This window comes from Anabrus simplex, chromosome 1, assembly GCF_040414725.1.
Source record: "Anabrus simplex isolate iqAnaSimp1 chromosome 1, ASM4041472v1, whole genome shotgun sequence".
Lineage (NCBI taxonomy): Eukaryota > Metazoa > Arthropoda > Insecta > Orthoptera > Tettigoniidae > Anabrus > Anabrus simplex.
Genome location: NC_090265.1, coordinates 791,059,346 through 791,084,439, shown reverse-complemented (window position 1 = coordinate 791,084,439; position 25,094 = coordinate 791,059,346). Strand labels below are relative to the sequence as shown.

Here is a 25,094-nt window from a genome sequence, read left to right as displayed (position 1 = left end):
GATCTCAAACAGGTGGGACTAAATTCAGAAGACAATTCAAACCAAACAAAATTTAGGTCAGTGATCTACAAATTCCAGGGATGTAAAGGTTTCAAACAAATTTATTTAGAAAAAACACCATTTAAAGTATTGGAATGGTGATATTTTAATAAATTTGTTTGAAACTTTTACATTCTGTACTCCCAATACGGCTATCATAATGAGACTCATAACATGTAGATTCCAGGGATTCGATGACTAACCAAAACTTAACTGTGGGTGGACTGAAGAAAGAAGACAGGCTGCCAGAGAAAGGATGTTCAAGTTTTGGGCTATGAAGGCTTCCAGAAACATGTAACTCTTACCTAACGTGATCTCTAATGGCTGTAAATGAAAATATATATATTAACTTTATTCGCCACATTGGACCACTTAAGTCGTTTCACATTCACTTTCTTTTTGAAGGTTGGTTTTCACAAACTGCCCAGTACTTTTTCGTTTGTTCCAAACATAATTTTCTCAGTTCATCTGATGTTATGCCTGCTCACACTCCTTTGTTATCCAGTTAATACTTTATTAACGGTAATACCATTTTACATAACAGTAGAGAAGAATAAACAAAACAAAACACACTAAAAAGAAAATTCAATGGAGTATAAGTAGAAAAATATGTACAGATATATACACAGGTTATATTGCAAGTAATCACAGGAAAGTAATAGTCAATTTTGGAGATTATGTAAGTGATTTCTCAATTTTGACAATGAGCAGTTAAATATATCAATATCCACTTTGTTTAGAGATCTTGACATTCGTTCAATTGGCCCATTGACTGCGTAGTTAGTTCTATGCCAATTTGTAGACAATGTATTCTTGAACCTTGTGCGTCTGTCTGGTACATGTACGTTAATTTTAGCAAGGAGTTGTGGACAATTCACCAAGGAATGAAGCAATTTAAAAATGGAGAGTGTATCCAATAATTCACGGCGTTGTGACAGGCTATGCATATTTAAGGACTGTTGTAAGGATGTATAATCAATATTATTATATGAGAATCCTGCTCTAAATGAATATAAATGAAGAAATTTGTTGTACTGAATCTAATCTATGGATAGAGGTCTGATGAGAAGGGTTCCAAACAGGTGTACAGTATTCTAGTATAAGGCGTACCATAGACACATACAGCAATCGATAGGTAGCTAAGTTTGAAAATTCTCTAGAATATCTAGTAATGCAACCCAATCTTTGAAATGCTTTCTTACAAATATTTTCAATATGTTCATTAAACGATAGGTTATAACGGAATAACACACCAAGGTCATTAACTTGTGAAACAGGAGTTGGAATGTTATTACTAAATTTGTACTGAAATGATATTTTCTTCTTGTTTTAAAAAAACGATATTATTTTACATTTCTCATGATTAAGTTTCAACCCATTTTGAATACAGTACTTTTCCAGATGATGTAAATCTCCTTGAAGTTTTAAACAATCAGGTGGACAATTAATTTGCATAAAAATTTTTGCATCGTCAGCAAACAAAAGCAGTTCAGAATTCTTAACTATATTTTTAATGTCATTTATGTAGAGAGTAAAAAGTAAGGGTGCAAGATGAGATCCTTGAGGAACTCCACTGGTAACAATAATAGGTGCAGAAAAACGATTCCTTATTTTAACAATCTGCAGGCGATTTTTAAGATGCGATTCAAACCATGAGAGGAGAGGCCCATTAATGCTGTAGCCTGTTAGTTTTTGCAGCAAGATATCGTGGTCGACAGTGTCAAAAGTTTTAGAGAAGTCTGTATAAATACAGTCCACTTGGGAGTGGTTCTCTGTTGCATCCAAGAGGAACTGATAGAATAAAAGAAGATTGCTACAGGTTGACCGTCCTGAAAAGAATCCATGTTGCTCATCAATGATGTTTCTAAAGAGAGGTGTGATTTTGTCAAGAATTAGTCAAAAATTTTGGAAATATGAGAAGAAATTATAACTGGTCTATATTGTTTTATGTCAGTTTTATCACCATTTTTGAAAACTGGACTAACAAGTCCTTTCTTCCATTCCACTGGAAAAACGCCTTGGTTTAATGATAAGTTGAACAGATAAGAGTGCTTCATATAAAATAAATGAGCAGTACTTGAGCAGGTACGTTGAAACAACAGGTCCGACAGTTTACTTTAATTCCAGAGATATCAGTTTGTTGTAAATTTCTGCCTTACTAATGTTTATAACTGATAGATTGACAGAGAAAGGATAATCATATGGCATACTACTACTATTCTGATAAGAATAAACGGATGAAAAGTGGTTAGCAAAAAGACTGACAATATTTTCTCCAGTATCTGCAGTAACTTCATTAAGATGCATTGTTGAAGGAATATTATTTCATGACCTTTTAGAACTTAGATATTGCCAGAATTTCTGTGGATTGGAAGTAATACTTCGTTCACAGTTGGAGACATACATTCTATAGCAAGATTTAGATTCAGACTTGCATTCATTTCTTAATTTCGAGAAATGCTGATAATCACTATTGAGACCTGATATTTTGTATCGCTTGTGTGCTTTCTTCTTTTCAATAATCAGGGACTTCAATTTATGATTAAACCACTTTGGGAATTTGGGAGTCTTAAAATTCCGTATAGGGATGTAAAGTTCCATGCCATAATGTAGTACTGAATAGATTTCTATTGCTTTAACAATTGATACATTTTGAAACATCTCCTTCCAGCTGAACTGTGACAGATAATAATTTAGTCCATTATAGTCACCATTTAAAAAGTCAAAATAAAAACTATCAGCAGGCAAGGAATTGCATAGCTCATTTATAGGTAAAGAAATCTCTAATGCTGGGTGGTGTCTATCGAGGGGGACAATGCTTTCATTACTAGATTTTACTTCAATGGAACTGGAGTTACTGAAAACCAAATCAAGAAAGTGATTCAGAAAATTTGGGATAGTATTAAAGTGATTTAAACAGAGATAAGAGTGTTTTGTTTGTGCATGATCTGTTGCACTGTGACCCATCGATTCACTCTTACCATCCAAGTCAGTTGACAGTGACCCCTGTCATCAACACATTGTACTCTATGGCACTTGATGCTAGCAGTGATGGTTTTGCCCAAATCTGTGTACTAGTGTTACACTCTGGACACAGTGGCCCATTGCCTGCACGACTTCAGAGATGTAATAGCCCATACGTATAGCACCAGCAATCTGGCTGCGCTCAAAGGCACCCAGATCTTGTGTCGCACCCCTGTTGTGTTCAGCGGTTATTCAGCATGGCCAGTACAAGGTCTGACATCACAGTTATGTACCACGCTGAATTATTTCATTCGCCGGGCCATCCACAGCACCATTTTGCCAAAAGGTAGCAATCTTCAAATTCAGTTGCCTATCAGTGTAAGCATAAATATAAAACTTTGCAGAAATCTTTATTTTTTAAATTTTATTTTAAAAGTTGCTTCACATCGCACCGAGACAAATAGGTCCTGTGGCAACAGTAGCATAGGAAAGGACTAGGAGTGGGAAAGAAGTGGCCATGGCTTTCATTAAGTCTGCAGAAAACTAAATACAATTCCTGAAATCTTATGTATATTTTTTGTGACTCCAGAATAAAAATAAGCTGTTATTTGTATGTATTTAATACTAGCTATATTACCCGGCGCTGCCTGGGCACTTTATTGATTGTTTACTTTTAGGTATTTTATTACCTGTTGACGCAAATTTTTGTAGATTTCGTTATTGTGATGTTGACTGATACTTCACCCCTTTCCACCCCCGCCCAGAGGGGTGCACACACATAAATCCATAATCTGGGCCGTTTTGGACTTTTTCACCCCTTATCTCCCCCTATGCCGATGGGGCTGAACTTGGACTTAAACGACATGCTGAGTGTCGCTGTTCATCTCGGCGACTCCCAAACCTATGGATTCGACAATATTTTAAATTATTTTTATATACCAATCCCTCCCCACCTCCACCCATAGGGGTGGCTTACCACCACGGTGCTTTTTTCCAGACAATCACATGTGTAGCAGATTCCTAGAACGGGGTAGTGTGATGGCAAAATCACCACAACGGTTGGTTTTAGGCCCTCAAAACATGATTTTTGGGACCCATAGGGCCTTACCGAGATTTGTTCTTCCCGTCGTGAGGCTTAAAATGAATTTTGTCTCGTCCTTATGCGACAGATTCAATATTTCATCTATATTGGCTTATAATGACTTTTATAGGCAAATTTTTGATACCTTGGGGTACATTATTTCAATTTTTGTTGGGATCTGTAATTGTTTTGAAAATAAAATACAGCCCATGTTACTGGTAATGTAGCTTTCTATAGGTGAAAGAATTTTTTAAATTGCTTCAGTAGTTTGAGTTTATCCATTACAAGCAAATATACATACAAATCTTCTTCTCTTTATAATATTAGTATAGTTCAACTCTGGTATAGTAATGGCTTTTTATATAAAATTATTTGTGTGACATAATGTGTGTGTTACCTTAAAAATAATGTTTGATCATCATTATCATTATTTCCCTTTATCCAGCTCCAGCCGGGCACTTCTTCATCTTCCTCTTTCCTTCCACCATTCTTCTTCCACGATCTTGTCCCAGTCTAAATTTTGTCTTCTGATTCAATCCACCGTGTTCTAGGTCTTCCTCTTGCTCTTTTGCCCTCGCACTTTGCCTCCAGCATCTTTCTCGGAATTCTATTCACCTCCATCCTCTTTACATGTCCAAACCACGTCAGTTTATCTTTCCAACTCTCTCATTTAGCTTTCCTATCCCAACTTCCTTCCTAACGTCTTCATTTCTCACTCTGTCTTTTCTTGTTTTTGCCTATCATACTTCTTAGGAATTTCATCTCACTGGCTTGGATTCCACTCTCTTGCCAAGTTTGATAGTATATATATATAAAATTATATATATTTATAATACTATTACATTCGCCAAGCAAACCACAGTGCCATTTTGCCAAAACTGTAGCTATCTCAAAATTAATTTGCCCATCAGTGTAAGCTTAAATATAAAACTTTGCAGGAAACTAAATACGATTCCTGAAAGCTTAGCTATTATTTTTTTGTAACTCCAGAATAAAATAGCTGCTATTTGTATTTATTATTAACTGTGGTAAAATCAATTGCTTTTTAAATAAAATTATTTGTGCAATGTAACTGTTACCTTAACAGTAATTAATGTTTGATACTTTATGTGTGTATAAAAGTGGAGGAAATTGTCAAGAAGATACTTCTGCTATTCACATTGCCATGTTTTGAACATAACTGCTTGTAAAATCCACATTCTGTACATTTTTAATATAGTGATATATTTCCATATCTTATCTAATTGTCAGTTTGTTAGCACAAAAATGTACTATATGTACTTTGATTTGGCATTGTAATAATTTTATTAATTTTTTAATTCTACCAAACCCCAAACCCCATGGCACTACAGCCCTTGGAGGACCTTGGCCTACCAAGCGACCGCTGCTCAGCCCAAAGGCCTGCAGATTATGAGGTGTCATGTGGTCAGCGCGACAAATCCTCTCGGCCGTTATTTTTGGCTTTCTATACCAAAGCTGCTATCTCACCATCAGATAGTTCCTCAATTCTAATCATGTAGGCTGAGTGGGCCTCGAACCAGCCCTTCAGGTCCCAGTAAAAATCTGACTTGGCCGGTAATCAAACCCGGGGCATCCGGGTAAGAGAAGCACGCTTCCCCTGCACCACGGGGCCGGCCAATCTTGTAATTTTGCATGTGGTTAATCACCACCCAGGTAGTTAGTCATTTGATACTGTATTAAATATTTGGTTTAATTTGATGGTAATGTAACACAGTACTTGTATCCTTAATCCATTTTGGTTTTTCTATTGCAAAGGTTCTCATTTGTATGAATATGTTTTATCTTGCAGCCAGCGCACGTCAAGGCTTGCTTCCTGGGTTCCTCGCTGACAATTCCCATAACGGATGGGAAACTGAACCTGGGGACTTGGCAGGGAATCTGGTTATGTGAGCATCGAGATCATGCTGGCTCGCGTAAAGTTGTAATAACACTCAATGGTTGCCTCAGAGACTCTAGTCGGAGCCCCTTGAGTCCAGTCTCCCCCATGGCTTCGACGAGTAGTTAAGGTTTCTTATACGTATGTACTGCGGTTAATAATTTAACAAGAGCTAAACTCCATCAATTTTTTGTGATGATGGAGATGGTATAAATTACTTCAAGGCTCCTGCCTTTCTGTCCACCGGTTGGTGAAGGGTATTAATACACAGAATCTATAATAACGAAACAACGATGTTTCACATGATTTTGGATAGGTCAGGAATAAAACGGGTGACTGAGAGTGCATCTGAATCATCATGGCACAAGGGTAGTTATTTAAACACGTAACATAAATGTATAAAAACACACAAAGTTAGTGGAGCATTCACACGCCCGTCTCGTGTCAAGTGAGAGGAACTTAGGTAGACTGAATCTCACCTCAAGTTACGAGTGTGTGGTGGCACCACTGCTTCTGCGCCGATGACAGGAGATACGCAAGTGAAAGAAGAATTTTTAACCATGACAGATGGGGTAGATTAAGTCTCTCTCTTGCCAAGAAAGCAAGGGTTAAGGTATTTATTGGTAGCTGGGAAAGGAATCGTCAAGATTTGGCCTTTCACTGCCACAGCACAAGAAGTATACTTTTATTTTGTGAAACACAAATAATGTACGTACATACTGTATTCAGCTTTATGATATGTACTACTGTACAGTAAGAAAGCAGTTGACAGTTACATATATTAGGATCCTTCCACAAATTTGCAGAAAAAGATAGAAACAAACAAAAAAAAAAAGCAAATATTTCAATGTTTTCTACACTTGCATTATCAAGTCCTTAAGTACTGCATCATATATTTTGAAATAACAATATGATTGCAATCTTGAAAACCATACCTTCTGTCCTGTGTGTTGGATTATACTTGAGTTTTTATCATTCCTATGATTTGATAATTTCTTGCATTTGTAATTTTTGCTCACTGTGCGAATATTTTAAGTCTGGAGCACACATGAATGAATGATACTAGAGAACATTTTATACCGCCAGAATATTTTCTTGTTTGGTTGCTGTAAGCTTGTTAATGAATGAACGAATGAAGATGAAGAATTCCTTCGTACCTGATACTTTAATCCCAACGATGACTTATAGGAGTTTTGTAACATTTTTCCATGTCAGAATATTGTTAACCTACATGAATATACTTGTACACTCTTTTAAACAATTTTTAAATTATGTGTATTTCATTTTCATAACGGAAAGATATATCCGAGGTCCATTTGTAAAGTTCATTCCTGTTTAACTGTGGGTGGAGTGTACAAGTGCACCTTCCAGTATGCCACATGATGTATGTTGTGGTTATAAACATGCTTAAACAATTCATTTTATCCATTTTATTGTTCTTGATGCCTCAAGATAGATATTTGCTTTCACTCTGTTTGTTGCAGATTATTTTGATGTTATGCAGTGGCGAAGCTAGTAGTCAGTGAATGGATAGGCAGAAAACCTGTTATTAAATTTTTGTGTAGGTTCACATCTATAGGGTTTTCTTGGTAGTAAAATTGTCAATCAGTTTCTTCACAAGCTTTTTCTCACTAGCAATTGTGCTAACACACCTGAGACTCTCTTTGGCTGTAGTGTTATGCATGTTCATTTTTTACCTTTTTCAGAGTACCCATACCCTCTACCAATCAAAACACACAAATAATGGAAGGGTTTGTTGGTATTAGAACAACATGTCAGCCATGAATATTGTGTTCACCAAGAGAACTTGGAACTTTCTCACCAAGAGAACTTGGAACTTTCTAGTTACTTAACTGTCAAAATATTTTAATATCTAAAATAGGCTTACGCCTCTTGTTTTTTGCATCATATTTATCTTTGTAATTGTTTTTAAAATTGTAGAATACTGGTACTTGACCAAGTTCCTGACTGAACCAGGTTAAGTCACTTCGGAGTAACTCGCTTTTTAATAGTGTTGTTTTACAACCTGACTGCAATAAATGAGTCTCCAAACATTAAACTCATTATTCTTATTGTCGAACTATAATTATCCTTGTAAGGATTTTCATTGCCAACAACAGAGATAGGATCAGGGTGCACTGCAAAGGATACAAATTAGAACAAGATTGAGGTATGTGTGAATCATCTCTGTACATCGTGAGAAGCACTTCCAGGATACCTTCCTGCTCTTCCGTGACCCCTGTTGAGAAACCATAAAGCTATATGACTGGGCATAATGTTTGCTTACCTCTAGTGACTGTTTCCACGTAGCGACCATTCAGTATGTGTAATTACATTTGTCACCATCTAGTGGTCATTCAATGAAACATACATATAAAAGAAAGATTTGTTACTGTATGTAATAGCCTATATTGGATTTTTTCTGTCTGGCTGTTCGATGACTGCTGTTAGGCAGTGCCTCAAATGCCTTAGAGAAACTTCGCCACTGATCTTATGCTATTATATGATATTTTTTTTCTATGTGAGCATCACAAAGTAGGGGTCTTCCACATTGTAAAGTAATAATAGTAATGTATGATACACTTTTAACATTTTTGTTATTTTTAAATACAAGAGTAATTTGAAGTTCATGAGAGATGTTTATAGGTTCTGTTACAAAACTAAACAGTGCTACTGCTGTATAAGTTGAACCATGTAATGGTACTATGTTTGCGAGAGAGCATGTAAATTGTGCATTACTGTATTTAGTAAAGTTACTAATAGATATGAAACGTATAGCTTTATTCTTGTAGTGAAATATATCCCTTGAAATATTTTCCAGTGAATGATTGTCAGGCAGCTCTTATTGCGAGAAAAGATAGTTTGTGGAGAATATCCAAAAATCTGTTTACAAATACAGGATGGACTATATGCATACAAATTTTACTTCATACAAACAAGAAGCTGTTTTTCTGAATGCATATTGTCTGTTGCTGTTTGTGGGCTTATTTCCTAAACTGTGCTACCTGTTGCCATTTGTTCCTGAGTTATCTTCGGTGGAGACACTTCATTTTGCTTTTCTTTCAACTAAAGAAAAGCATATACCTTCAGATGGAATAATAATTAACTGTTGTTATACTGAATTTGTTATTTCTTTATAAATTTTAATTTGTTAATGTTTTTAGATATTTTAAACGAAAATACATATGCAGTTGTTTGAATGGTTACAAGGTGCTCTGATCAATGATATAATTTGACTACTGGAAAGTCATTAGCTATGCAATAATATTCGTATCAATATTTGTATTATATCCTCCATGTATGTTGAAACGTTAAATAAAGGAGGCAGTTGTAACAAATCTCATTTTATATCAAACCATCAATTCCATTTTGACCATCAGTCTTTCCATTACTATCAGAATGAAATCCATTACTGTCTCTCTATTGTCAGTGGTACATATAACGTACTAGGAAGAAGAAATCAATTATCTTATTATGTATAGTTGAAAAACAAAATATATTGAGCACAAATGTACAATATGAGGACAAGAGCCAGGCAAATGATACTATTTATACAAATGAGGATGTGCTTCAGCATTTCATCAAACTCATCATTAATCACATTACACAATTTTAAGGAAATTTTCATATTGATGATTGAAAAGTAGGCTTAGTTACAAAGACGCTTCACAAAATAAGGTAACATGAGCTCAAACAGAGAAACTTTATTTTACTGGCAGTAGTAAGGCACTGATACCTATTACTACCGTATTTACTCCCATATTAGCCGCACTCCTAATTTTTTGGCCGGATATTCTCATACATTTTTGTGCTGATTAAGAGCCACACATCCAATTTGTGGGCTTGTCGCAAGATTGTTCATCTGCAGTAACAAATGTAAAGGGCCACTGCAGTGCACAGTCTGAACTAAACCACTTGGAGCTTGTTAATAAATATGTCTTTGGGAAGTTACACGGCTTCATTCAAGCTGAAAGTGGTGAAATTCGCAGAAGAAAATGATAACAAGAGCAGTGGGTCATGAGTTTTCGGGTCACAAAAAACAAAAAATGTGAGAAATTGGAAAAAGCAGCAAGTGGCATTTCATGGCCATAAAGAGGGCAAGTTCCTGGGTGATGAGGAAGCATTACTGGATTGGGTGAGAGAGATGCGGAACAGCAGTTGCACTGTTTCTCACCAAAACGTTACTAATTAAAGCACATGAAATTGCGCGATCCTGTGTTAGTCTGGGAAATGTGTTCAAGATATGTCGCAGGTGAGTTACTTGGTTTATGCGGCGCAATAATCTGTCATTGCGGCAGAAAACATCCTTGTACCAAAAACTGCCTAATGACTGCTCCAATAAAATTAAGAGTTTCACAGGCATGTGATCATCATAAATCAGCAGAACTCTTATCCCTTACAGATCGGCAATGCTGACTAAATCCCTTTGTATTTTGACATACCAAGGAAGACTACCGTTTCTGAGAAGGGAGCAGCAAGTGTTCTAATTTAAAACTACTGCCAACAAAAAGTTACGTAGTACGGTGATGCTGGTCGTTACTGCTGATGCCTATAAACTACCTCCATATGTTATATTTAAATGCTAAACATTTCCAAAGAACATCACAGTCCCAGTGTATTCACAAGACGAAAATGAAACTAGCCACTCTACTTGAGATTGAGTAGCATTTTTTTAATGACATGGTACTGTACGATTATCTATCTTTTCTCCATAGTTCTTTAAATGTAAATAATCTAGCCCCTCTGCAAGTGAAAGGACTACAGCAGGGCCTCTCAGACACCCAAAATATCATGTGTGCAAACATAGGCGCTCTGTTCGCACCAGCATTTTTCTCAGGATGACTCTGTTAAGCTCGGCTGTTGGAGCACTGCAGAGCAAGTGAGGAAGGGGGAGACAGGTGGAGCGAGCGAGACAGGCTTAGGGAAAGAGAGAGACAGCGCTATTGCTGAAAATCCAGGAGTGGGGGTCTGTACTCTGGTCAATCTAGCAAAGTCATCTTTTGCACCTTGTGCCATGCAATGCACTAGTGCATGTACTCTGAGAGGCCCTGGCCTACAGTGTTGGTAAATTATGAATGGAATATAAACTAATAATAAAAAGCCTCCGTGTACACTTTGTCTTTCCTTGTTTCTTGTACATTTGTACATACAGTATTGTAAGGTGTTAAAATCTTTTGAGTGTATCTGGTAAAATATTTTGTGAGGTAAGTTCAAAAACACAGGCAACATTGCACATTACTCATTTCTTACAGTATGCGTTACCATGTTACTGATTACTTCTGTGTTTCATTATTGACAATACCTTATGAGTAACCTGTGATGATCGTAAATGCGTGACCCACTGCCATCTCAGCACGGGGATGCGATTGAGCTCATTGTGGCTTTCACGACAATGAACGAGGAAGTGAAGTGTGATTGGCAACATCTGGCACACAAACAAACTGACTCAGGAAAACACCATGTTACTGATTACTTCTGTGTTTCATTATTGACAATACCGTATGAGTAACCTGTGATGATCGCAAATGCGTGACGCACTGCCATCTCAGCACGGGGATGCGATTGAGCTCATTGTGGCTTTCACGACAATGAACGAGGAAGTGAAGTATGATTGGCAAGATCTGGCACATAAACAAACTGACTCAGGAAAACAGCGCGCACATTTCCTACTAGTTCATCAGGCTGACTACAGATTTGCGGTTTAGAAAAAAAAATCTATGATTGAAGTTAATTACACTCGCCTTATGTCTTGACGATGTGAAGGTAAACTGGTCGAAACAAGTCTTTCTTTGAGCATGTTCTGTGAGTGACGTTTTACGTTTCGACTATTATCTCGGTATTTAGTATAGTTATTGTTTTAAGTGATTGGACACAACACAACGGGCTGGATATTATAAAATTGCAATTAATATTTCCATTAAACATGTTGTAAGAAGACAGCATCAACCATCTGCTGCTCCCAGTCCAATGAAGTCATACGTAACGAGACACCATTAAATTCCATTATGGCCTTCAGTGAAGTTTGAAATTATTGCTCGTTTTAATTATGTTTTCGCGCAATATTTATCATGCTTAATTTTATGGTAGGTGTACGGTCTAGGACCCTATTATAATGCTGTAGTAGTAAAAACTGTACTGGCAGTTGCGCGGCATCTCTTTGTTATTATATAAATACTTCTCTAATAATAATTTCAGTGGCTACAGTATGTCTCCAGGTCTTTTAAAAGTTTGTGTGAAAATATTCCTCATAATAGCCTTAGAATCAGAATAAAAATTGTCGCCGATATGAGAGTAAATACGGTATTCAGTATAGTCGCCATTCTTGTCCAAGCACATCATCCAACAATACACCAAGGCATTCACCGTGGAAGACATCTGTATCCAGTCCCTGAAGCCTCGTAATGATGGCGTGCTGAACAGCTCTATCGTCGTTGAATTGCTTACCACCCATATGCTTCTTGAGTGGTCTGAAGACTGGGTGCCAAGTCAGGGCTGTAGGAAGGATGACCCGGATGGTTGATTTACTCTCCAGGGAAGTGACAATGAATGCCGCCAGTTACTGTGCCATACTGAAGTGTTTGCGTGTAGCAATTTGCAGAAAACGAGCTGGACCTCTCGCAACAGGCATTGTGTTGCTGCAAGACAATGCCAGACCATATGCAGCCAACAGCATGCGTGAATTGTTACGTTGCTTCTGGCAGAAGGTACTGCCTACAACCTGAGCTTGCTACCATCTTTGGACCATTGAAAAAGCAACTGGGTGGTAAGCGATTCAGTGATGATACGGCCTTCCAGCATTCCGTCATGATGTGGCTTCAGGGATTGGATGCAGAGTTATTGGCATCAATACCTTTGTGTATCATTGAAACAAGTGCTTGTTCAAGAATGGAGACTATTTAATAATGCATATCAGTGCCCTCCTACTGTGTTTCCTTACATCTGGCTGTAAAGTTTCTCCATGTGAGCTCTGTTTACCTTATTTTTTGAAGCTACTGCATCTGAAGAGGACTTGGTTCCATATCATTGTTGTGAACATTCATATGAGCAATTGGTTGTATTTGTTAAAATAGACTTAATAATTCAATATTTTTCTTGGTATGATCTAAATGAACATACATTTTTGAGCAGTATGGTGTGCTGTTGAAGTGAAATTTATTATATTTCCCTTCTGTTTGATTTACATATCAGATATGGTGGTCTTTGTCTCATACCTGTAGATATTTCCAATGGGTTTATTGTTTTGGCACAAATCTGGACTTTGCCTAAATGTTGATCATATCAGTGACCGTTAATAGTATGAAATAGCCCAGTAATCGTTGTAAACAGTGCAGATTTGGTTGTGCATGATGAAATTACTTTCTTGCTGATAAAAAAAGATGAGTTGTGGCAAAAGTTTAATATTAATCATTTTTTAAAGCAACTCTTGCTGTTGATTAATTTTGGATGTTTTCTTTCAGAATTCCTGACTGCCCACCTCGGATTGTAAATATTTCTGGTTGTAGTTTTTTTTTTTTAGATGTCAGTCATGCTTTTCTTTAATGCTGTGAGCTTTCAGAGGTCAAAGCATAATGTGGTTTCAGAATTGTAGATATGAAAGTTCCTAATTAGGATCATTGAATATAGCTATATATCACAGATATGGTGTAGTGTACCTCAAGCTAGTTTTGGTTTGGGAAAACATTGTCAGATAAGTAAAAATAAAAATTGCTTGATTTTTGGATCAATAGTTGCTTGAATGAGTGCATTGGGCTTTCACATAGATGCCTATAAAACTGGGATTTAATGTTGAGGTATCAGTACGCTTTTGTAGTGCTGTTTGGTAATATCCAGAAGGACACTATCAGTTCTTCACTTGCTGCTTGATAGCGTAGATGTGAGGATTAAAGGAAACTACTTTAGAGAAAAATGATAAGATGGATAGATGAATCTGTGGTGCAGATTGTCATCCCAAAGAATTGGGAATTTCTATGTTTGGATTATCTGCATCAGACCAACAAAATTAAAATAGCATGTTTTTTCATGGAAAAGTTATTGGGTAATATTATATACATATCTTTTAGCATTTTTGACATTACGCTTTTGTGTTCCATCAGTTTTTATTGTTGAACCTCATTAATTGACTGTGATCATAATATAATGATTTCAGAATGTAAAATATGACAAGTGGTGGCTGCAGCCATACACTGTGTTAAAATGTGATGTAAAATACAAAAGAATGAGTGGATTTTAGTGGAGAGATGTGGAAGACATTGTGAAATCTCTTGAGGTTTTCCTGTTTGAATTGGTCTGAAACAAATAAAGCAGGATATTTTTTAGTTGAACTTGATGTTATGAATAGTAAATTTCCTGCTGTTAAATGTCTCCTAAGTTGTAAATGTTACTTTTAATTACGGTATATATACCAGTGAAGACACTGTGTATATGACTCCTAATGTTCACTTTATCAACTTTATTCTCATTTACGTATTTGGCATAAGCCCCAGGATTAAAAGTTTGATGTTTCAGACCGTGAAAGTCTAGATCATAACATGTGCAGTGATATTTTCTACCTGTTTATTCTGAGATCTATATGACTTCAGCGCTTGGTACTTAATTTCAACCTAACAGTGCTTGGGAGTCCATAAGATATTTTCATCCAGACCTTCCAGTAAGGAGATGGAATGAGTAAGTGTATGCATGTGGTTTTCCCCTACTATTTGTGTAACCCTTTATTATTCAACTTGGTAATTGAGAAGTTTTTAATATTCTGTTACCTCTTCAGCCCAATTGGATCCTCAAAATGGCATCAGTCAGTCATCACTGATGTGCATTTAGGGGCTATCGCTCAGCTGTCGAATTCTCTATCAGTTCTTTACCTAGTCTTTTCTTAAACAATTTCAAAGAACTTGGAACTTTATCAGACATCTCCCTTCATTAATATTCCAGTCCCTGATTCCTACCTTATAAACAAATATTTGCCCCAATTTGTCCTCTTAAATTCCAACTTTTATGATCTCTCCTACTTCTAAAAACTCCACTCAAGCTTATTTGCCTACTAAAGTCATTCTAAGCCATCTCTCTGCTGAACATTCTGCTTAGTCAAGCTTCCAAGTCCTCTCAGTCCAAAGTAAGCAACATTTTCATAACACTACTCTTTTGTCAGAAATCACCCAGAACAAGTCATGTTGCTTTCCTTTGGATCTTCTCCAGTTCTTGAATAAAGTACAGTAGTTCTGGTACAGTAACACTGGAACCATACTCTAATTGGATTCTTATGAGTGACTTATACGATCTGTCTTTTACATCCTTACTACACCTCCTAAATACACTCGTAACCATATGAAGAGATCTGTAACAGTTTTCAATCCTGTCTGCAATTACTGCAATGAAGATATCCCCTTCTATTAAAACCTAGATCCTTACAGTGATCCCCATGAGTTATTTTCATCTCATCATCACAGTAATTAAAACAGAGGACTTTTCCTCTTGGTGAATCTTACAACCTGACTTTTCACCCCTCAGCATCATCAAGATCTTTTCGCAGTCACTCAGACGCACATCCACGTAATGTAGCGGGCACATTCAACTCCGTTATTTTTTGTGGTAAAATATATGTGTAAACTTTCAAGACAAGGAAGAAGGATGGAAACTTACACTTGCCATAACGACCAGTTACAGGATAACTGCAAAATCCAATGGCTATGTCATAATGAGGTGTACATGGCATAACTAGGAGTGAGGTAGTTTTTCATAGGTTTTCTCGGTGGGCCATAAAGTGCTATTGAAGTATGACCAGCCATATGAGTAGCACTTTTCATAACATCCGGATGCACTAGTCGTGCTCTGAACGTTGTTACTCAGCGCCACTCATACCTTAGCAGCGCCCATACTGTCACAGTTATAAATTAGACTGGGACTTTGGGTGGAAGCTACAGTTTTCTCTGACCTGTGCTTAGAGACAAATGTAAAAATACTGCTTCTGGGCTAAGTAACTCAGACAGTAAGAGCGCTAGCCTTCTGAACCCGGCGAACTGCACACCATACATAACTGACCAATTGTATTGTAATATAAATTTACTCGCTTAAGAAAAATATTTCAAGTTCCCTTTGTTGGCTAAACATCATTCGTACCTCAAATGAGGTTTCATTCTGGGGCTGATGTATGTAGGGTTATTCATCATGAGGAATGTCCGCTTCTTCTGAGCAATTCGCTTCTCAGTTTCAAATCTCCAGGGTTGTTAAAAATTCTTAGGACCTTCAAGGATAAGACGTTATACAAGGCAGTAAGCTGCTTTTGTTTCCCAGTTAGTGGTGATGCTGTGGCAGTTCTTCATGTCTGACTTTAGTACCTACCTGAGTCTTTTTTATTATCCACCCTGGTGTTGACGGCCACCCTTCAGTTGAACTTACTTAATTTGCTTTGGGAGGCAAAAATCAGGCATACGAACGACATGGCCTGTCCTACAAAGTCGATGTTTAATGCCTCAGTGCTGATGGTACAGGCTTCTTCCAAGATACTGATGTTAGTTTGTGATCTTGCCATTTACCCCTAAAGATCCTCTTTAGACAGCGTTGATTTTTCTCCAGGCATTTTATGTGCCTCCTGTAAGGGGTCTAGGTTTCACACCCATAAAGCGGTGTTTGTATTACAATAGCCTGGCATACAAAGTTTTGTCTGAGTACTAGGATTGGGCACTATGTCCCTGTTTTGGCACTGTGTCAGTGCACAGTTATGTTCTGCTGTTCTGGAACACCCAGTGTCAATTGTTTAGAAGCATTCTCAAGTGAGACCAAGACGGTGACTCGCTATCCTGTCAGAAGCGCCACTATGCACTGCCCTTTGCCTACTAGCTGACTGTCGATACCGGCAGTGTGCCACCATGTGCTGGAGTATTCTGTGTTCTGTCATATCCTCTTTGTTCTGTGAGTCCCGTTGCACCAGCCACTGGCCTTCGGTACATGTGAATCACTTAATGTGTTCTGTTTTGTTTCCAACTGTTCCGTAAGAGTTTTTTCAGTGAAGCCTAGTAGTCATATTGTATTCCTTACAAAAGACGGTACCGGGCGAGTTGGCCGTGTGGTTAGAGGCATGTGGCTGTGAGCTTGCATCTGGGAGATAGTGGGTTCAAATCCCACTGTCGGCAGCCCTGAAGATGGTTTTCCGTGGTTTCCCATTTTCATACCAGGCAAATGCTTGAGCTGTACCGTGATGAAGACCACAACCGCTTTCTTCCAACTCCTAGGCCTTTCCTATCCCATCGTTGCCATAAGACCTATCTGTGTCGGTGCAACGTAAAGCCACTAGCAAAAAAAAAAAGACTGATAAACTTTGCAGAATGTCACACCGGAGTTCTCTTTGTAATATTTTTTAAGCATGTCTGTTGTCAGTGTAATTGTGACAGGTGTATTTCAGAATGAATTAAAACATTCTTATCACAATACAGGCCGATACATTTCAGTTGGTGAAAATATCCTTGGATTATTTACTTTTAAACACGCATACTGTCTCTGTGACCATGTGTATTTGATATTGACTGCAAAATCTCAGCCTAAAAGCAGCCTTCAAACGTAATTATTGGGCTCGAATGTCAGTGTTCCGACTGTTCCTTCACGTTCCACGCAGCTTGACTCGGCCGTAACTACACGCATAGCATGTCTGGTACTAGCATTTTCCTGCTGATGCGGAGCATGCCATGGTGTCTCACGAAGTTATCTCTTCCACACAGTTACAATTCCGTGTGTCGTGTGCCAGCACAATGTACCGAAACACTCCAGCTCGAGCTCCTAAAGTTTTGGAACAGCTGACTGTTCCGGTCTGCCCATCCCTACTGAGTACTGGTGTTACGGTTATCAAAGATCCGTTGTCATAGACGACCGAATGCTGCACTAGCATATTTCAGGCGATATTGAATTTCAGCATCTGTATTAGCATTTGCTGAAAGGTGACTACCAAGGTAAGCAAAGTGTTGGATGTTCTGCAAAATCTCGTCATGGATTGTGATGGTAGGAGCAATAGCATTGACTTTGGGTGCAGACTGATGCAATAACCAAGTCTTTTTGATGTTGAGACTTAAGGTGCCCGTACACTTGAGAGTAAATACTGGCGAGAACCTCTCGATAGCAGTTACTCGCCAATGGAGACAGTGCCGAGAGCAACAAACGGAAATTCGCTGGCATCTCTCCGAGAGCTAACTTGTCTCAACATACTCGCTAGTCGGCACGTGCTCCCCGGCCCTCTCAGAGATTAGCTCTCCAGATACAAACTGTGTTCGAATTGTGGTGAAGCTGTCGAGAGCTTGGTTCTATTTTCAATTTCAAGATGACTAAAAATTGGTCACTGGAGGAAACAAAATTTTTAATTGAAATGTTTGAAAGTTGAGAAATTTTGTGGAGTGTGAAATGTACCGATTACCGTGACAGAGTGAAGAAACATAAAACTTTAGAGGAAATAGGAGTGAAGTTTTCGTGTTCCGGAGCTGAAGTTCAAAGGAAACTTCACAACTTATGGAATCAGGTATCGTAATTTAATAAAGGTGAATTAAGAGTAAATTGTTAGTTTATATTTTATTATAATCACATCAATTTGCAGGGAAATATATTGTAATGGTTGTAGCCTGGTTGTTATTATAATAACAAGTAGGCCTATATAATGTAAAACATTATATACAATATTTAAATTAATCAATCTTTACTGTTTAATGTATCTCAAAGATTAAAAAGAATGAAAAACAGAAAAAGCGGTAGGGGGGCAGATGACAATTATCAAAGTAGAATTTTCCTTTTCTACAGAGGATAATCACATCTGCTGCGACTTGTCAGTAGTAGTGTGATTACATTTCGACTACTCTCCACTCTCTACAGGTGCACAAGTGGACAGGGTGTGACGAGAACTTGTGGAAGCTATCTTGGCAAGTGACTTGCCGGGTACTCTCGATAGTTATTTGGGCCGAAATTAACTCTCAAATGGACAACAACTTGAGAGCGGATATTGAAAGTTACTCTCCCAGTTAATCTCAAATGGAAACCCGCCCTTAGACAAATGCTCTTTTATGCTTTTGTGAAAGCATTTAGGATGGTGTGTAGATCATCTTGAGCTGGCCAGAGGAACATTGTCATCTGCATACTGGAGTTCCATAATGCAGGCCATAGGAATCTTGGTCTTGGCATACAGTCTGCTAAGGTTGAATAAACCACCTTCAAACCTGTGCTCTATTTCTATGCCCTGTGGTAATTTACCCTTAACAAGGTGAAGTATGGTTCCAACAAAAATTGAAAATGGTGTGGGAGTAATTATACGTCCTTGCTTTATACTGGTAGTGATCTCAAAACGTTCTCCAGGTCCATTATTCGTCAGAATGGTACCATTCATGTCATGTAGGAGTAAAGAACTTTAATAAATTTTGGAGGACAGCATTTTGTATGGATGAGATTGCTGTCTTTTTTTTTTTTAAACCTCCTCACTGTACTATGTGTATCTATCCATACAGCTTCATCATGTAGAATCAATGAACGATGAATGTCATGTCAAATCCAGTGGCATATACTGAGGGCTACCAAGGCTATCGGTGAAGCCCAAACCTCAAATGAGAACTACGGAAATCTAAAGCACATTAAAATGTAGGCATATGACACATTCTTCCATTTACAAAACTTGAAAGCAATGAGAAAAAACATTGCACGTATTTCTGAGAGCAAGGCATCGGAGACTGACATTGCAGCCCAGGCTCTGCGTCCCTCTCCCCTTCACCCACATTGTGCGGCTTGCTGATGTATGCTCGATAGGTTCGGGGACCGGTGGGGGATAGTTATGCTAGGTTTCGGTCTATCAGATCGCCACTGCTAACTAACAGCCATGCGTTCCTCATCGTATATACTTCATTACCTCATACTCGTAGATAACAAAGTGCTGACATTTCACTCCCGTTACTTCTACATCCTTGTAGGAAGACACTGCAGGGCTGCTGTTATAAGAGTAATATAGTTTTATTTTTATAGGTAGATCTGCTAAAATGAAATGCAATCTTTCAGGTGTAGTGTTCTCTTTTGTTGGTTGGAATCGAACCCGTGATCATGGATCGGACAACACCACTGATCTCTCGAGGAAGCTAATAAACCAGTGAATTATACGTACGACCTCTGTAAAATTCAAAATTTGTATATAATAATAAATAATAGTGCATGGCATCTGCATAGGTTTGGTGGTGACCTAATGAGGATGAAATGAACGGCGAAGACGCCATAAACATCCACTGCCCAGGCCAGGGGAATTGACAGTACGAGGGGTGTGATTGTGAGAACTGAACCGGGGCCATCGTACCAAAGGCAAGCATTCTATCCATTTAGCCACAAAGCTGGACTTTAATTTGCTAAACCTTAGGCTACCATCTCCACTGATCCAGGTGTTCAGTATTGATAGTAGCAGAGGCTAGGACAGTAGCTTCTGAAACAGCCTTGACAACGCAGGAGGCTACTCCGTTGGCTATTGGCTGCAGCTCAAAACTTGTAAAAGGCTTGACATTCACTAAACCAACCATCGAAAAGCAGGTAACCTAAGTCTATAGTGGTAGCCCACGTCTTGGACTCAGCATATGCCACTGGTCAAATCAATGAAGGAATGACCAAGGAGTGAACACTTAGCTTACTGTTTCATCTAGCAATAATCCGTTTTGGGCAAAAATAAAGCTCCAGATTACACATTGTACGTTCATGTAATTTCCATGAACGTGCAGATGTATAACATGTAGTCTTCTGCAGAAGGAACACAGAGGATCAACTTGCAATAACCTCGTAAAGAGCTCCTACTGAATCTTGTCACACGCCTGCACACGTATATGTAATCTTGCTCTACGTGGCTATAGCATCTCCAAAAGTTCATTGTTAGCAACATTCTCCCTTACAATCTTCAAGCGTCTCTGTCATCACAACCTCATTCAAAATTGGAGCCTCTGGTTTATCTACTGAGCAGCCGATACGAAAATTAGTGTTCTCGTATTCGTGAAGAGGCCTGTTCTTCTGTTGATGAATTACAATCTTCAGCCTATACTTCCTGACTGTACCCCAGGTTTTCAAGCCACTTGTTATAACACTTTACCGATGTAGTCGCTGTTTCCCATGTTACACAATTTTAGCAATCTTCAGTGCCGTGCCATATGTACAGATTCTTACCCAAATTAAAAGTTATACAACCAGGCAAGTTGGCCGTGCGGTTAGGGGCGCGCAGCTGTGAGCTTGCATTCAGGAGATGGTGGGTTCAAACCCCACTGTTGGCAGCCCTGAACATGGTTTCCCATTTTCACACCAGACAAATGCTAGGGCTGTACATCAGTTAAGGCCACGACTCTTCCTACCCATTCCTATCCCATCATTGCCGTAAGACCTATCTGTGTTACTGCAACATAAAGCAAATTGTAGAAAAAAAGAAAATTGATACAAATATAATGATATACTTGTTCAATATTCCCTAACTACAAATTCTTCGTATAATACGATATTCTTACGTCATAATTCAACACACTCACTTGGTTTTCACTACTTTATATTACAAATTATTTGTCAAAAATTTTCTAACCTAAAATCGGATATCGTACTTGTGTATGTTTACAAGCTGCTGGCAGCAACTGATTTTAGGGACGATGTGGAAGTGTGTAAGCATGCACCATTTTATGTAGCTGCCTACACTCAAGGAGCCAGTCCAGAAACTTATTGACTGTTGAAGTATGTTTTGTTAGGAATGAAGCCATACTTTTCAGTGCTGACTTAGTTAAATGTAACAAAACTTTTCAGTCTGTCAAACACACAGCAATTACAATATAAATTATAACACTATAAACATATCTATAAAAATACACACTATTATACAAAGAATGACATGTTTCATTCTACAAGAATAATTTATATTGTAATTGAAGTGTGTTTGACAGACTGAAAAGTTTTGTTACATTTTGTTGAAGTATAGTCTTTTTCTTTTTTTCCCCCTCATCCTTTACTGGCCTGCCATTGTGTTTACCCATGCATAGGTTTCTGTCGTCCTACCTAATTACTTGTGTTTGATGTATATTGATGTATACACTCGTCAGCTCTCCTTCTGTGAAGTAAATATTACATATTTGACATTTTTACTAATACATATTAATGCTACAAGTCCAATTTGACGTGGCAGTAGTTTTACATGGATTAAATATACAGAGTTGATCAGATATATTTTAACGCGGTGTTATTCTAATGGGTGAGCTGACCACTCTGTCAGTATGCTATAATGTTTTGTTCCATGAACCCACCCTCTGTTTTTTGTGCGTTTGGATCCTCATTAGCTGACCTTATACATGTGTCCGATGTCGCAGTCTTATTTCAGCTGTTCCAGAGAGAGAGTTTGTGTGTGATATGTTCTTTTCTTAGTTCTGTAATTAATCATAAAGGGTATTATGGCTCGTGCATTTTCAATAGTACATTGTGTCTTGATGTACGATTCATGTGTGTTAACTCGGTCAGCTCGTGAAGTTCAAAGACTGTTTTAAGAAAGATTCCCAAATGTAGACTTCAGGTTGTAAACACTCCATAATCATTATAATAAATTTCAGGAAAATGGAAGTATCCTGCCTAAGAAATAAAAAAAAAGCCGTGTAGAGTTTCAACTGTATAAAATAATTGGCACATGCTCTTCAACATGGTGCAGACATTACTGGAGTGCTTTTAAACCTGACTTTGTACATGATGTGAAATTCGATATATGGTGTGCCGTATGTGATAAAAGAATCATTAGGATCTTAAAAAAAAAAAAAAGAATAATGTTGATTATGTTTATAAATACCTACTGCTGGGCTGAGTGGCCCAGAAGGTTGAGGCACTGGCCTTCTGACCCCAACTTGGCAGGTTCGATCCTTGCTTAGTCCATTGGTTTTTGAAGGTACTCAAATATGTCAGCCTCATGTTAGCAGACTTACTGGCACATAAAAGAACTCCTGTAAGACAAAATTCTGGCACCTCGGGGTCTTCGAAAACCAAAAAAGTAGTTAGTGGGATGTAAAGCCAACAACATTATTATTGATTTATTAGTAAATAGGTATTAACCCCTTTTTTCATAGAATAAGCAGACAGGGAGCATGATTTTGCAGGTTTTCAATATGACTTTGCCACTGCCTTCACTGTGAATAATTCCATGAGAGAATTCAGTGTTTCCACAGAATGAGAGTTATTTAGGGATTTGTGGCCCTCTCAGACCCCTTGATTTATCTGCCTGCGATTATTATTAAAATATTGTGTACAAGACAAACCTGCACACCATACAGGAACTGAAACATAATACTGGTATTCATCAGGAAATTGCCAGGATTTCCCACCAATGAGGTGCCAAAAATGTGTGGAGAATGAAGGCAGGCAGTTTCATCACCTTTCATATTTTGGTAAGTAATGAACTTCTTAAAGCTGTTTGTGTTACAGTTGAATGGTTTACCTTCCCACTACTGACCTCGACCCGCATACAGCAAACTAAGCCTGTGCTTGCCCACTGTAAAAACTCTGCACAGTGGAGCAAGGGATATCTGATCACCCTGTAGTATTCATTACAGTTATGGCAGTACTGGATGAAAATATGTAAGCTTTTGAGCGGATAGGTCATCCAGAAAATGTTAACTTGGTCAAAGAAGAATAGGAAGGTCTAGTTCCAGAATTAAGTGAAAGAGTCTAGGTAGAGGGAAGTTAGGAATTTTTGTTTTAATGTATAATAAATTATTTTGGGAAATATTTTCATTTGATGTATTCCATTTCTTATTTCACTGTAAAATGCATTTAATTGATATTGTGAAACAGTTTGCTTGTGGTTACATTTTCACTTAGTGAGCATTGTTTATTCAGTTTTTGTGGAACATCATCTAATTATAGCAACTGACTACTTCGATCTTAGTCTTGCCATTGGAAGTTGCATTTTGAATAAAATTTGTAATTGTAGCAGGTTTTAATATAATTGCATTTTAAAAAAAAATATTTCTATTGAAATTATAGGTTCTAATTGACATTTCTTATCAATCTGGATTTGACTGAATGATCAAGAACACATTTTTAAATTTCTGGTTGAAGTTTATGAATGGACCATTATTCAGTCACTTATTGTTGGTGGAGTTCCTTTTGAGTTGATTATTTCTCTTCAGTATCACGTTCACATATCAAAGCGTGTTCTACTGGGATACAAGGTACTCTGATCCTAAGTCTCCCTGTTCCTTTCTGCTTTTCTTTTCTTTTTTTTTTCTTCATGGAAGTAATATCTCAGGGAATTAAGGAATTAATCTGAAAGTAATAAGTTATTTGCTTGGCATGCCACGCTGCCCGTCTGTAAGATGTATGTATAACTTGGTATATTGTCCCGTGGATCAGATTAACTTTCCCCAAGTTAAGTGCTCAAGCATCTTCTGTTATACTGGTCAGCATATGTGTATTCGTTTTTCAATGTAACTTGGTAAATTGTTAAATTAAGCGGTTGGTGTTTTTGTGGAACAAAATTATATCTTTAATTGGAAATTAGTAACTCTTTCCTTGTAGTCCTCTCTTTACATTAACAATAGCACTGTTGGTAGAGGAATACAGGGTGTATCTGTGATGGGAGGAAATGCATCAATTTGAGATAAGGAACCATATTCCAGAAACGATCAAGTCAAAAGTAAAGCAAAATTCTACTCATTTAAGTCCATTAAGTTCCACAAGCTGCTCCACATACAACAAATGTTCAAAATGGCGTCCCCTTGCGTCGATGCAGGCGTGGCTTCGTCGCACAAAGTTCTGTCATACCCGTTCAAATATCCCCAGTGTCGTTTGAACAGCGTCCCAGGTAGTGAGAATTCGTCGCAGGAGATCCTCTTCAGTCTTGACAGGTGTCTCATACATAAGTCGTTTCACATGGCACTACAAGAAGAAATCGAGTGGGGTGACTACTGCAGGACGGAATTCAGACACCCCGGCATCTGTTAAGAATGGATGGACATTAAACAACTTGAATTATCAATAAATTTTGACTTGAACGTTGCAGACTTCAGTTCCATATCGCAAATTGATCTATTCTCCATCCTCCATTATCCCTGAAAGTTTGTACCTTCATCACGGATACACCCTGTATGTTGAGTTTCTTGCAACATAATCATACATTTT

The 25,094-nt window shown here is 37.8% G+C and overlaps 1 protein-coding gene across 2 annotated transcripts in view; it reads left to right on the top strand.

Moving 5' to 3' along the window:
- Positions 1-14,280, top strand: part of LOC136857531 (UPF0047 protein YjbQ) — an 80,729-nt gene extending 66,449 nt beyond the window's left edge. For both annotated transcript variants that reach the window (XM_068225226.1, XM_067136260.2), the window contains one exon: positions 5,895-14,280. In XM_068225226.1, coding sequence (XP_068081327.1) covers positions 5,895-6,110 — 216 coding nt within the window. In that variant the 3' untranslated portion in view covers positions 6,111-14,280. The remainder of the gene's footprint in view (positions 1-5,894) is intronic.
- Positions 14,281-25,094: the final 10,814 nt, after the last annotated feature.